At 49.6% G+C, this 15,052-nt stretch overlaps 1 protein-coding gene across 2 annotated transcripts in view; it reads left to right on the forward strand.

The window, feature by feature from the left end:
* Positions 1-13,484, forward strand: part of LRRC73 (leucine rich repeat containing 73) — a 48,406-nt gene extending 34,922 nt beyond the window's left edge. For both annotated transcript variants that reach the window (XM_073561387.1, XM_073561388.1), the window contains exons 5-7: positions 12,250-12,350; positions 12,571-12,757; positions 13,090-13,484. In XM_073561387.1, the coding sequence (XP_073417488.1) occupies positions 12,250-12,350; positions 12,571-12,757; positions 13,090-13,160 (359 nt within the window). In that variant the 3' untranslated portion in view covers positions 13,161-13,484. The remainder of the gene's footprint in view (positions 1-12,249; positions 12,351-12,570; positions 12,758-13,089) is intronic.
* The last annotated feature ends 1,568 nt before the right edge of the window (positions 13,485-15,052 follow it).

A 15,052-nucleotide genomic window follows, 5' to 3' on the forward strand; every position in this document is an offset into this window, starting at 1 on the left:
CCCCTGCCAACAAGCTTCAAGCAGTGTGGGAAGGCCCTTATCAGGTTGTCAAGAAAATTAATGACACTAACTATGTTATTGCCCTGGACTCTAGTGGTCGACGACAGAAAACCGTCCACATTAACATGCTGAAAGACTACCACGACCGATCTCTGCCTGTTCTAGCTGTCTAACACCCCCCTAGTGATACCGCCGACGACGAGTATCTCCCAGATCTCCTCCAGGTTGCCCAAGCGGGAGGATCACTGGAACAAGTGCCCCTGGGCTCCCATTTATCGGATATACAAAAGGACGATATTGTCGCCGTACTAAGGTCGAGGGCTGCTGCTTTCTCCTCAAAGCCGGGGAAGACTACTCTCACCAGTCACCATGTGGAAACCCCCGGACAACGCCCCATCCAGCAGGCTGCCTACCGGGTTCCAGAGGCTGTTCAAGGCATGATAAAGAACGAACTGGAGGAGATGAAACAACTGGGAGTTATTCAGCCATCTCACAGTTCTTGTGCCTCTCCTGTCGTCCTGGTCCCCAAGAAGGATGGTACAACACGATTCTGCGTTGATTACAGACGACTAAATGATGCCACCAAGAGTGATGCTTATCCCATGCCCAGGATTGATGATCTATTGGATCGTCTGGCCAGTGCCCAATTTGTGACCACGTTAGACTTGAGCAAGGGGTACTGGCAGATACCCCTAACAGAGGACGCTCGGGAGCGCTCAGCCTTCATTACTCCATTTGGGCTTTATGAGTTCCTGGGAATGCCTTTTGGGATGAAAACTGCCCCCGCTACTTTCCAGAGACTTGTGGATCGACTGTTACAACAATGTCAGGACTTTGCCTGTGCTTACTTAGACGACATCGCCATTTTTAGCACAACCTGGGAGGAACATCTTAAACACTTGGGCATAGTGCTGGACTGTATCCTTACTGCAGGACTGACCATTCGCCCTGATAAGTGCCAAATAGGGATGGCTGAGGTGCAGTACCTCGGGCATAGAGTAGGGGGTGGGACACTAAGGCCTGAGCCTGAAAAGGTGGAAGCCATTAGCAACTGGTGTAGACCCCAGACTAAAAAGCAGGTACTTGCGTTTTTAGGAACTGCTGGATACTATCGCAAATTTGTTTCTAATTTCAGCACCTTGGCCAAGCCCCTAACCGACCTGACCCGCAAGAACATGCCTAGGAATGTGACATGGACGCCTGCATGCGAGGATGCCTTTTCAGCGTTAAAGACTGCCCTCGTCACTGCTCCTGTCTTGGCTGCCCCGGATTATAAACGCAGGTTCCTCGTGCAGACAGATGCATCCACCTTTGGGATTGGGGCAGTACTTGGCCAAGTGAACGCCGCCGGAGAAGAACATCCTGTTGCTTTTGCCAGTCGGAAACTACTGGATCGGGAAGTTGCCTATGCCACTATTGAAAAGGAGTGCCTTGCCATCGTATGGGCGCTAAAAAAATTGCAGCCCTACTTGTATGGCAGAGACTTTACAATTGTTACAGACCACAACCCCCTCACATGGCTGAATCGCGTATCAGGGGACAATGGAAGATTGCTGCGGTGGAGCTTGTCCTTACAACCCTACAGCTTCTCCATCCAATACAAGCGAGGAAGCCAACACCAGAACGCCGATGGACTGTCTTGACAAGAAGAACCATAGGTTCCCCAGGCCGACCTACCCCTGCCACTGTACAAGGAACTATAAATAACTGAGCAATGTGGACTAAAGTGAGCAGGCCAGAGGTCTGTGTAGACCTCATGGCGTGCTCACTTATTATGGGGGGGAGAGGTTGTGATGGTGTGATATGTTATGTGGATGTCATTTTTTGTATATTCCTATTTTTAACAATTCCAGTTATTTTCATAGTGTTTTTCTTATTACACTGTAAGTCTACAGCCTCACTGTATCTGTCTCTTGATGACCCCCTGTAGTGCATTAATCCCTAAGGCCTTTTGTTCTCCTCTGGGAGGCAACTTGTTTGACTACCCCTGGACAAGGAAGGGGGTGGGGGGAAGAACGGCAGCTGGACGAGTCAGTTCCGGTAGAGACAAGATGGTGAAAAGGCTGCATTTCAGAGAGAAGGATCCATTTTTATCCTCTGGTGCTAGAGTTGTGGAATCTCGTTTCCCTGGACATTTTATCCTGATACTGGACTGCATTCTTATTCTGGACTATCTTATCCTTTGTGTGGTGGACTGAATATGGACCTTTTCGTATTTTTGCCTGAATAAAGGTCTTGCAATTGTTCACTCTTCGCTTGCTCTGTTGATTGTGTGATACCAGAGAAGGACCCTGTGACAGGGATTGACTAGCATATCCTGTCCTTCCTCGTGCAGGGCTTATCGCCAGGGTCAGGCACCTATATAGGGACGATAGGGTAAGGTTCCCTTTCGCTTAGTGTTGCACTCAGCCTTTCTTACACGTTGCGTGACAGTCATGTCCTCTAGGTTGTTCTCCGGGTGCAGTTGTATCTGTATGAGGGTTACTGTCCTCCATGTTGTCTTTCGGATGCGGCTGTATCTGTACGTGCATCACGTCCTCTACATTATCCTTAGTACACTGTTGTATCTGTATGGGGGGTCACGTTCTCTAGGTTGTAGTCACGCACAGTGTGGGAAGAATAAGTGCAACACAAGAGGAAGAGCAGTAGGAAGCACAAACGCTAGGGAAAGGGGGAGTGAAGACCCCTAGGCAGATCTAATAGCACCCTGCCTCCCCTACCATCCTTATATTGGTTCCACACCAATTGCCGAACAGGAACCTAAGCCCTGTATATCCCTAGAGCTAGGCCCTGAATAGGGAAGGGGGAGGGGTAAGCACTGGTTAGTCCCCACTGTACACTAAAGACAAGAAGGGAGACAAACAAGGGGGAAGCAACTTAGCTTGAGCAGACTCAGAGAGGCAACACCAAACGTCCTCCAACAGCACCAAGAGAGGAAGTAAGCCGACTGCTACAGCTCCAAGCCTTCACAAAGGAAAATGTGAATATCACCGGCGACTCCCTGAAGCAGACTGGGAGTCTATAAACACCCAGGTCCAGGAGTGTCAATGTCTCTAGCATCTGACACACCCGTGACAGTTGTCCTCCGGGTGCAGTTGTATCTGTATGGGGTTTACACGTCCTCTACGTTATCCTCCGGGTGCAGTTACACATGTGGTCAAAATTGTTGGTACCCTTCATTTAATGACAGAAAACCCCACAATGGTCACAGAAATAACTTAAATCTGACAAAAGTAATAAATAAAAAATCTATGAAAATGAACAGATGAAAGTCAGACATTGCTTTTAGCCATGCTTCCACAGAGTTATAACCTCATAAAATGACAGTGGCCAGAATGGTAAAAATTGGCCCGGTCACTAAAGGGTTAATAGAAGAAATATCCCCTGTGATGTGACGTAAGGGCACACGGATATTGACGGTGGATGGGGATCAGAGCCCCTGACATGGCCGCTCAGCGCAACACACAAATAAAAGGATACGATGATTCTAAAGATCACAATCATATTCTCTTTGTGACCCAGTTTAGTCCACAATTTCCAGAGATTAAAGGTGTTACACAAAAATGTATCCCTATTTTATAAAAAGATAGTAAGCATAAAAAGGTCCGGAACAACCCGTCAGATCTGCAGAGAAGCGCCCACGCTCCGCAATCGTCTGTCCCCAAGTTTATACCTAAACCAGAAAACTAAACTAGAGGAAACTTGTCTTCATTCAGTGGTTTCCTCCTGTGGACACCGGGTCTGCACCTGTCGTGAACATATAGAGAACACTATACACCTTCCACAAACACTAAAAGATAGATCATAAAGTTACTAATGTCCTCACTTGTAACGTCCCGCGTCACGGATCTGCTCGCCTGTAACGTCCCGCGTCACCGATCTGCTCGCCTGTGTGTAACGTCCCGCGTCACCGATCTGCTCGCCTGTGTGTAACGTCCCGCGTCACCGATCTGCTCGCCTGTGTGTAACGTCCCGCGTCACGGATCTGCTCGCCTGTGTGTAACGTCCCGTGTCACGGATCTGCTCGCCTGTGTGTAACGTCCCGTGTCACGGATCTGCTCGCCTGTGTGTAACGTCCCGTGTCACGGATCTGCTCGCCTGTGTGTAACGTCCCGTGTCACGGATCTGCTCGCCTGTGTGTAACGTCCCGTGTCACGGATCTGTTCGCCTGTAACGTCCCACGTCACCGATCTGCTCGCCTGTGTGTAACGTCCCGTGTCACGGATCTGCTCGCCTGTAACGTCCCGCATCACGGATCTGCTCGCCTGTGTGTAACGTCCCGCGTCACGGATCTGCTCGCCTGTGTGTAACGTCCCGCGTCACGGATCTGCTCGCCTGTGTGTAACGTCCCGCGTCACGGATCTGCTCGCCTGTGTGTAACGTCCCGCGTCACGGATCTGCTCGCCTGTAACGTCCCGCGTCACCGATCTGCTCGCCTGTGTGTAACGTCCCGCGTCACGGATCTGCTCGCCTGTGTGTAACGTCCCGCGTCACCGATCTGCTCGCCTGTGTGTAACGTCCCGCGTCACGGATCTGCTCGCCTGTGTGTAACGTCCCGCGTCACTGATCTGCTCGCCTGTGTGTAACGTCCCGCGTCACGGATCTGCTCGCCTGTGTGTAACGTCCCGAGTCACGGATCTGCTCGCCTGTGTGTAACGTCCCGCATCACGGATCTGCTCGCCTGTAACGTCCCGCGTCACGGATCTGCTCGCCTGTAACGTCCCGCGTCACCGATCTGCTCGCCTGTGTGTAACGTCCCGCGTCACGGATCTGCTCGCCTGTGTGTAACGTCCCGCGTCACCGATCTGCTCGCCTGTGTGTAACGTCCCGAGTCACGGATCTGCTCGCCTGTGTGTAACGTCCCGCGTCATCGATCTGCTCGCCTGTGTGTAACGTCCCGCGTCACCGATTTGCTCGCCTGTAACGTCCCGCGTCACGGATCTGCTCGCCTGTGTGTAACGTCCCGCGTCACCGATCTGCTCGCCTGTGTGTAACGTCCCGCGTCACCGATCTGCTCGCCTGTGTGTAACGTCCCGCGTCACCGATCTGCTCGCCTGTGTGTAACGTCCCGCGTCACGGATCTGCTCGCCTGTGTGTAACGTCCCGTGTCACGGATCTGCTCGCCTGTGTGTAACGTCCCGCGTCACGGATCTGCTCGCCTGTGTGTAACGTCCCGCGTCACCGATCTGCTCGCCTGTGTGTAATGTCCCGCGTCACCGATCTGCTCGCCTGTGTGTAACGTCCCGCGTCACGGATCTGCTCGCCTGTGTGTAACGTCCCGCGTCACGGATCTGCTCGCCTGTGTGTAACGTCCCGCGTCACGGATCTGCTCGCCTGTGTGTAACGTCCCGCGTCACGGATCTGCTCGCCTGTGTGTAACGTCCCGCGTCACGGATCTGCTCGCCTGTGTGTAACGTCCCGCGTCATCGATCTGCTCGCCTGTGTGTAACGTCCCGCGTCACCGATTTGCTTGCCTGTAACGTCCCGCGTCACAGATCTGCTCGCCTGTGTGTAACGTCCCGCGTCACCGATCTGCTCGCCTGTGTGTAACATCCCGCGTCACCGATCTGCTCGCCTGTGTGTAACATCCCGCGTCATCGATCTGCTCGCCTGTGTGTAACATCCCGCGTCATCGATCTGCTCGCCTGTGTGTAACGTCCCGCGTCACGGATCTGCTCGCCTGGGTGTAACGTCCCGCGTCATCGATCTGCTCGCCTGTGTGTAACGTCCCGCGTCACGGATCTGCTCGCCTGTGTGTAACGTCCCGCGTCACGGATCTGCTCGCCTGTGTGTAACCTCCAGTGTCGGCTGCACCACTAGCCAGCCAAACTCAGACGCCACTTGTCAGATGCCGCTGATAAATATATCTTCAACTTTCCAGCGGCTTCCAAGCACTTCTCGATGTACCACGATGAAGACACCTTGGCTTGTGGAGTCATGGGCATAGAGAGGGTCTGTAAGTCCCTGAGAGGCGGTGACCACCACAGAAACCTCCTGGTGGATCTGGCTGCTCCTCCACGCATGAATAGACAACCCGGCCTTTCTGGTTGTTAGGAATCATTGCTTCTTTGTAATCATATTCACATTGGGTGTAATTATGTTTGGTTCCATCATTTCTCAGTAATTTTCCGCATTTTGTATGTCGTTACATCTTCACACTGCGGTTTATATGTGATTGGTTGTTAATGATCAGCTGACAGGATGTGGTCTACATGGTATGCAATGACTAAAGAGCTTGGGGCGTGAAACGCGTCTGCCACAGTGAACTCTCCCCTTTGGTGCTTGAGCCATATACTGTTTGTGAAGGATTTTAAGAATTTTCAATTTTTTATTTTTTTTTTTACGGGATTCCTGGAGCTGGATTTCTTCTCCACATTAGACAGATACATTGGGTACCTTTGGTTTTTTTTCCAATCCTTTATTCCATTCCCCAGTAATCCCTTTTCCAATTCTTATGTGACGGAGTCACAATGCAGGGGGCTCGGCCCAGCACTCTCAGTTCTCCGGCCTCCAGTCGCTGACTGACAGGTCACTCTATCTGCCCGAGAACTTGCTCAGCCTTAGGCCGGGGTCACACTTGCAACTGCAGCGCGAGTCTCTTGACTCAATACGTGGCCCTGCCACCAGCACTCAGACCAGAGCTTTCAGCGGCATAGAAATACATGCAGCCGCACACTCCGGTGCCGAGTGCCGGGTATTGAGGCAAGAGACTCGCGCAAGTTTCTAGCATTGCACTCGCAAGTGTGACCCCGGCCTTAGTCATTCCCTAAGATGGTGCCATCCTCGATCAGGTCCTGACAATGTTTCCAAAGCCTGACAATTGCCCCAGGAACCGTCAGAGAACGAGGTGGAGAGACCGGAGAGCTATGAGTGCAGCGCCGAGCGCCCTGCACACAGACGGAAGTGTCACACCTGGGGAATGGAATAGAGGACTGAAAAACGCATGACCCTTCCCAGATTAGATGGGCTGTGGGAGCAGAATCAGCTGCCAGGTTCCCTGCTGCCACCATCGTATTCTCAGTCATACATTGATCATCTGAGCTTTTTCTCTCTGCTCCTCCTATGCACTGTGTCTTTTGGGCATTACCCAAACATTTCACGCCTTATTGGTCTGAATATAACTCCAGATGCGTTCCCACAGGACCTGTCTATAAACCCTTATTTCTAGTTAGGACCCCGCCTCATTTGAGTGATTACACCAGGATTCGGCACAAATCCCTTTGAAAAGTTTCAACATGGAGTCACATAAAAATGTTTTGACTTTCAGTGTTTTGATTCCAGTATTGATTGAGTGGGGGCGGGACGGGTGCAGGATACCCATATTTTCTAATTGATGAGGAGCTGTGGCGTTCATTATCCCAGGAATCTTAAGCCAGTCCCTGATTGTGTGTGACTGGAGTACGATTGGTGTGGATGCACATGAAGATGCACCCCACGTCTGACTACACCATACCCTGAACATCCCCGGTCTTGATCAGTCGGGGCCTGTTTCCTTGCTCTTCCCCTTCTCCCCGCTGTGGAGACACAGGGTTCAGCAGGTGCCCTAGTCCGCTGGCTCGAGACTGCATGGACCAAGGATCATGCCACCAAATGCAAGCTTTCCTTTTACCGTGGGCATAATACTTCTCAGACAACAGTGTGCCAATATTTTATTGAACCACAAAACAGGCAAGTAACACATAGAAGAGTCCCAGAAAATTACAGTTTCACCCTTTCGCCGAGATAAGAGCAGTAACTTCGGAGCTTGCAGGGTCGACTAAAGCAAATCAACATATAAGGCTAGTTTCACACTAGCGTTTTGAGGCGCAGCGGACGCTCGCCGTGAAGCTCCACCCCTGCCACGCCTCCTCCAGTCAGCTCCGCCTATGGGCACATGACGCTGCATGCGACCTGTGTACCCTATCTTTAACATTGGGTACACAGGCCATGCGCAGGTATGCTTTTGCCGGCGCATGCGTCCTTTTGACGGTGTGCCGGCCGCACCAAAATGCAACACGATGTGTTTGGCGTAGATCGGCGCACCGTCAAAAAGACTTTCATGCTCCAGCGGGACTTGACGCCTGCCCACTCTGCCAAAAGTAAAAATACCTGGTTTACAAACAACAGTATTACTAAGCGTGGTTGGCCAGCAAACTCACCTGACCTTAACCCCATAGAGAATCTATGGGGTATTGTCAAGAGAAAGATGAGACACCAGACTCAACAATGCAGACGATCTGAAGGCTGCTAGCAAAGCAGTTGAGGCCTGCCCAAGTTTTGAGAATGACACAAATATTAATTTTTACAAAGTCTACTGCTTCATTTTTTCTAATGGCAATTTGCATATACTCCAGAATGTTATAAAGAGTGATCAGCTTAATAGCAATTACTTGCAAAGTCAATATTTGCCTAGAAAATTAACTTTATCCCCCAAAACACATTTCAACATCATTGCAGCCCTGCCTTAAAAAGGACCAGCTAACATCGTTTCAGTGATTGCTCCATTAACACAAGTGTGGGTGTTGATGAGGACAGGACTGGAGATCAATCTGTCATGATTAAGTAAGAATGACACCACTGGACACTTTAAAAGGAGGCTGGTGCTTGGCATCATCGTTTCTCTTCTGTTAACCATGGTTATCTCTAAAGAAACACGTGCAGTCATCATTGCACTGCACAAAAATGGCCTAACAGGGAAGAGTATCGCAGCTAGAAAGATTGCACCTCAGTCAGCAATCTATCGCATCATCAAGAACTTCAAGGAGAGAGGTTCCCTTGTTGCCAAAAAGGCTCCAGGGTGCCCAAGAAAGACCAGCAAGCGCCAGGACCGTCTCTTAAAAGTGTTTCAGCTGCGGGATCGGGCTACCAGCAGTGCAGAGCTTGCTCAGGAATGGCAGCAGGCAGGTGTGAGTGCATCTGCACGCACTGTGAGGCGGAGACTCTTGGAGCAAGGCCTGGTCTCAAGGAGGGCAGCAAAGAAGCCACTTCTCTCCAGAAAACACATCATGGACAGACTGATATTCTGCAAGAGGTACAGGGAGTGGACTGCTGAGGACTGGGGTAAAGTCATTTTCCCTGATGAATCCCCTTTTCGATTGTTTGGGACATCTGCAAAACGGCTTATTCGGAGAAGACCAGGTGAGCGCTACCACCAGTCTTGTCTCATGCCAACTGTCAAGCATCCTGAAACCATTCATGTGTGGGGTGGCTTCTCAGCCAAGGGAATGGGCTCTCTCTCAGTCTTGCCTAAAAACACAGCCATGAATAAAGAATGGTATCAGAATGTCCTCCAAGAGCAACTTCTCCCAACCGTCCAAGAGCAGTTTGGCGATCAACAATGCCTTTTTCAACATGATGGAGCACCTTGCCATAAAGCAAAGGTGATAACTAAATGGCTCAGGGAACAAAACATAGAGATTTTGGGACCATGGCCTGGAAAGACCCCAGATCTTAATCCCATTGAGAACTTGTGGTCAACCATCAAGAGACGGGTGGACAAACAAAAACCTTCAAATTCAGACAAAATAAAAGCATTGATTTTGTAAGAATGGACTGCTATCAGTCAGGATTTGATCCAGAAGTTGATTGAGAGCATGCCAGGGAGAATTGCTGAGGTCCTGAAGAAGAAGGGTCAACACTGCAAATATTGACTTGCTGCATTAACTCATTCTGTCAGTATAACCTTTTGTTACTCATATGATTGCAATTATATTTCTGTATGTGATAAAAACATCTGACAAACACACATAAAAACCAGAGGGCAACAGATCATGTGAAAATATAATATTTGTGTCATTCTCAAAACTTTTTGCCATGACTGTATGAGTATACCCAAGTCTTTTTCACATGTGCTGTTGCTTAGCCCTATTCCTCCCATTCTATATATGCTTTTTCATTTTTATTGCCCAGATGTAGTACTTTGCATTTTTCCCTGTTAAAAACCATTCTGTTAGTTGCTGCCCACTACTCCAGTTTATTTATATCTTTTTGAATCTTCTCTCTTCTCTAGTATTAGCTATCCCTCCTAGCTTTGTGTCATCAGCAGATTTAATCAGTTTACCCTCAATTCCTTCATCTAAATCGTTGATAAAGATGTTGAACAATACAGGGCCCAGGACAGAGCCCTGTGGTACCCCACTTGAGACATTCTTCCAACAGGATGTGCAGCCATTTACAACCACTCTTTGGGTCCTATCATTAAGCCAGTTATGAATCCACCTAACAGTTGCCTTGTCCATTCCGTACTTAGCCATTTTTTCAATAAGGATTGTGTGAGATACTTTGTCAAATGCTTTGCTGAAGTCAAGATATACTATATCTACAGCATTTCCCTGATCCACCCAATCAGTGATTCTGTCATAGAAGGAAATTAAGTTAGTCTGACATGACTTATTAGTTACAAACCCATGCTGACTCTGTTTAATCACTTCATTTTTATCCAGGTACTGACATACATGTTGCTTAATAATTTGTTCATAGATCTTTCGTGGTATAGAAGTCAGACTCACCGGCCTATAGTTGCCTGGGTCCACCTTCTTCCCCTTTTTGAAGATGAAAACATTTGCTCTTCTCCAGTCTTCTGGGACTTCTCCTGTTCTCCAAGAATTTTCAGATTATGGAGAGGGGTTCAAAAATTTCTTCTGCTATCTCCTTCAGTACTCTGGGGTGTAATTCATCTGGACCTGGAGACTTGAATTCATTTAGGTTAGCTAAGTGTTTCCTCACTATCTTTCTGTTCATAGATATCCTGGATTCTTCTATTCCCTTAATAGGACAGTGAAGAACAGTTGATGTTACATTTCCTTTCTGAGAGAAAACAGATGCAAAACAGGAATTTAAAAGTTCGGCCTTCTCAACATCCTGTCTTACCATTTCATCATTTTCATCCTGTAAAAATCCTATAGCATCTTTGACTTTTCTTTTACTTTTGACATATCCCCAAAATCCTTTATTATTGCTTTTGACATCTCTTGCAAGCCTCAATTCATTTTCAGCTTCAGCTAATCTGATTTTTGCCCTGCAGGTTCTGCAGACAGCATTATATTCTTCTTTAGATATGCCTCCCTCTTTCAATTTTATAAACATTTTTTTCTTCCTTTTCAGCATGTGCTTAAGTTCTGTGTTCATCCATCCTGGCTTCTTTAAATGCTTCCTATTCTTCCCTCTTTTCGGAATGGCTAACGATTGTGCTATGAGAATTTCATTTTTCAAGATTTCCATCCTTCCTGGACATTTTTGTCAGCCATTGGATCCCTCCAATTCTCTTTCTGAATCCCTTAAAATCTGCCTTTCTGAAATCTAACCTTGACCTCCTGAGTCTTCACAGGTCTTCCTCCTCTAGTTATCCAAAATTCTAAAATAGCATGGTCGCTACCTCCTAGGGTCCCAGCCACTTTTACCTCCTCAACCATTTCCTCCCTGTTTATAAGGATTAGATCCAAGGTAGCAGTTTCCCTTGTTTTCTCCCCTACCTTTTGGAAGATAAAGTTGTCAGCAAGAGAGGATAAGAATTTCCTTGACCTGTTAGTTTTGCCTGAGAGAGATTCCCAACAAATGTTTGGATAGTTGAAATCTCCCATGACAACTATGTCATATTTTTTGGAGAACTCGGCCATTTGATGCATAAAGAGTTCATCCATATCTTCAGCTTGCACAGGCGGCCTGTAGTAAATGCCTACAATGGTGTCCTTTCCATTGTTCTGTCCTTGTATTCTTACCCTAACAGTTTCCACAGAACTCCCAGTCTCTGAAGCTTGGATCTCTGTGCAGATATACGCGTTTCTAACATACAATGCGACACCTCCTCCTCGTTTATCAAGTCTGTTTCTTGCAAATAAGTTGTATCCTTCTAGTCTTGTATTCCAATCATGTGTATTGTCCCACCAAGTTTCAGTGACATCATATTTCTTTTCCTGCGTTAGTAGTTCCAATTCTCCTTGTTTGTTGCCCATGCTTTGTGCATTAGTATAGAAACATTTTAGTTTGTGATTGGTTTCTCTTTCTCCAATATTTTTATTAATTAGATTCTTTTGTCTTTGTTCTTCCTTTCCACTTCTAATAGCAGAGTTCTCAATAGCATTTGTCAGGTGTATGGCTTTTTCTGGTCTTTTGTTTCCCTTCCCGCATTGTTCTAGTTTAAAGCTCTCCTTACAAGTGTAGCAAGGCGACTTCCAAATACATGTCATACAGTCTGTTGTCTTCGGGGTGAGGTTGTATGCATGTTCATACATCCTTCAGGCTGTCTTCAGTGTGCTGTTGTATCTGTTACAGGGGATCACATTGCCTCCATGTTGGCAGTGTGTGTGGCATCCAGTCGGACTCTGGAAGTTCTGGACTTGGAAGGGACTGGACTCAGCAATCAGTCGGCTCAGGTATATTTCCAGGTTTCTTGTGGCCAGTAATGGATACCCCGGCTCTGGCATGAGCAGTTTGCCCCACTAGAGACATGAGTACACCACCTAGAGATGTGGTGTGCACATTCCCCTGGTGCTAAGCTGTAGCTGCTGTGTTGTCTCCTGTAGGTTTTGTTACCACTCCTGTCTACATGTGACTGGTCAGTGGTCGGACGATCTGACAGTGTCCTTCCTGCAGATCCTATTGGACATGGTGCAGAATTATCCGACTCCATTGAAGTCTCTGGTGCTGTCTGAGAATAACATCAGTGTGGAGCTTCAGCAGCAGATTGCGGACCTTCTTTCGGAGGGCGAGGATGAAGACGAGAGCGAAGAACACGGCAAGGAGCGTCCCGTCAGGGAGAAAGAACTGAAGAGCAATATAGGTGAGAGGCGGCATAGTCCAAGAGGAGGAGAATAAGTTAGTGTCACCTGCGCTCATGTACAGCTGTAGCGTGGACAGGGCGGTGTGGACCAGACGGTTTTATGGTGAATGGATGTACTATCAGGCATAGGGTGGTATTCAGGGGTCGGTTGCAAGACCCATTGTGAGGAATGGAGGGAGGGGATGTTGTGTGGAGGGTTAGGACTGTACTCAGAGGGGGTGTATTCTGTAATGGAGGAGAGTGCGGAGAGCAAGGGGATAGGATCCCATGGGCTGGCTTTGTATACTTGGAGCAACTGCCCCTTCCTCACGCTCTTGCCCCCCATTTCTCAGGTACTGGCCCCCATAGAGTTCTCCTGACCTCCGGCATCGGGGATAACCTCCTGGCGGAGACAGAGATGTGAGGCTCGGACACCATCACACAATTTGTCGTCTGCTCAAGGTAACCCAGCTCCTGAAGCCTTGAGAAGTGAGCAATGGCTGCGGCTCCACCAATGGAGAAGACTGATGGATGAGTCACAAATTTGCACAATTCAGGGGAGCGTTTGTGTTGCACAGAATGCAGACAGGGTGTCGGGGGTTAATGACGGCTCTTCTACTAGCACAGAGAATTTATTAATATATTATGTATCCTCATGGTACTGGGCACTGCCTGCTTCACCAAATCTCTGCCCCGCAGGTGACGGGAGCTGCACTACAAGCACAAGCTAATAAAGGTTCCTGCAGAATCTGTGCCGCATGTGTGGACTGCTGCGCACATGTGACGAGGGAGGTGCTGCGCACGTGTGACGAGGGAGGTGCTGCGCATGTGTGGGGTGCTGCGCACGTGTGACGAGGGAGGTGCTGCGCATGTGGGGGGTGCTGCGCACGTGTGACGAGGGAGGTGCTGCGCATGTGTGGAGTGCTGCGCACGTGTGACGAGGGAGGTGCTGCTGCAACGAGGGAAGTGCTGCGCATGTGTGAGGAAGGCGGTGCTGCGCACGTGGCGTGAGGGAGGTGCTGCGCATGTGTGGAGTGCTGCGCACGTGTGACGAGGGAGGTGCTGCGACGAGGGAGGTACTGCGCATGTGAGGAAGGCGGTGCTGCGCACGTGGCGTGACGAGGGAGGTGCTGCGCATGTGTGGAGTGCTGGGCATGTGTGAGGAAAGCGGTGCTGCGCACGTGTGACGAGGGAGGTGCTGCGCATGAGTGGAGTGCACGTGTGAGGAAGGCGGTGCTGCGCATGTGTGGAGTGCTGGGCATGTGTGAGGAAAGCGGTGCTGCGCACGTGTGACGAGGGAGGTGCTGCACGAGTGGAGTGGTGCACGTGTGAGGAAGGCGGTGCTGCGCATATGTGGAGTGCTGGGCATGTGTGAGGAAGGCGGTGCTGTGCATATGTGGAGTGCTGGGCATGTGTGAGGAAGGCGGTGCTGCGCATATGTGGAGTGCTGGGCATGTGTGAGGAAGGCGGTGCTGCGCATGAGTGGAGTGCTGCACGTGTGAGGAAGGCGGTGCTATGCGCGACCAACAGCAGGAAGATTACAGCCGCACACTTTTCTTCTGAAATACTCTGTGCTGCACTTACACAGTACATGATTGACATTTCTTTTCCTGTGTTGCGCTCTACAATGACAGCTCAAACCTCAAATGCCACATCTCCTGCAGTGACATAACGGTCACTTTCCAAATCACTTAATTCTTGAACGGCTCCGAACGTGCAGACTGAAGACTTCTGCTCCTAAGAGTCTATCGCCTCCAGCCCCTACTCACAGCTGTAAATTACAGGGTGGGGGCAATGCAGATTCAGACTCTAAAGAGCAACACAGCCGTTGTCAAATGTAAAATACTATACGGGCTGAGTGACACTCCCGTCCCCCTCCAAACAGCCGGCACAATCACTCAGCATCACCTTCCGGCCTCCTCCCTCAGCAATCAGATTGTCACTTTCCCACTCCCTGTGCAATTGCTGAGCGTCGCCATCCCTCCCCCTCCATGCAATCGCTGACAGTCGCCATCCCTGCCCCTCCATGCAATCGATGAGCGTCACCTTCCCGCCTCTCCATGCAATCACTGAGCGTCACACCTTCCCGCCGTCTCCATGCAATCGCTGAGCGTCCCCTTTCCGCCCTCTCCATGCAATCGCTGAGCGTCACCTTCCCGCACTCTCCATGCAATCGCTGAGCGTCACCTTCCCGCCCTCTCCATGCAATCGCTGAGCGTCCCCTTCCCGCCCTCTCCATGCAATCGCTGAGCGTCCCCTTCCCGCCCTCTCCATGCAATCGCTGAGCGTCCCCTTTCCGCCCTCTCCATGCAATCG

The sequence above is a fragment of the Dendrobates tinctorius genome, unplaced genomic scaffold, assembly GCF_039654945.1.
Source record: "Dendrobates tinctorius isolate UK_male_01 unplaced genomic scaffold, ASM3965494v1 ptg000316l, whole genome shotgun sequence".
Lineage (NCBI taxonomy): Eukaryota > Metazoa > Chordata > Amphibia > Anura > Dendrobatidae > Dendrobates > Dendrobates tinctorius.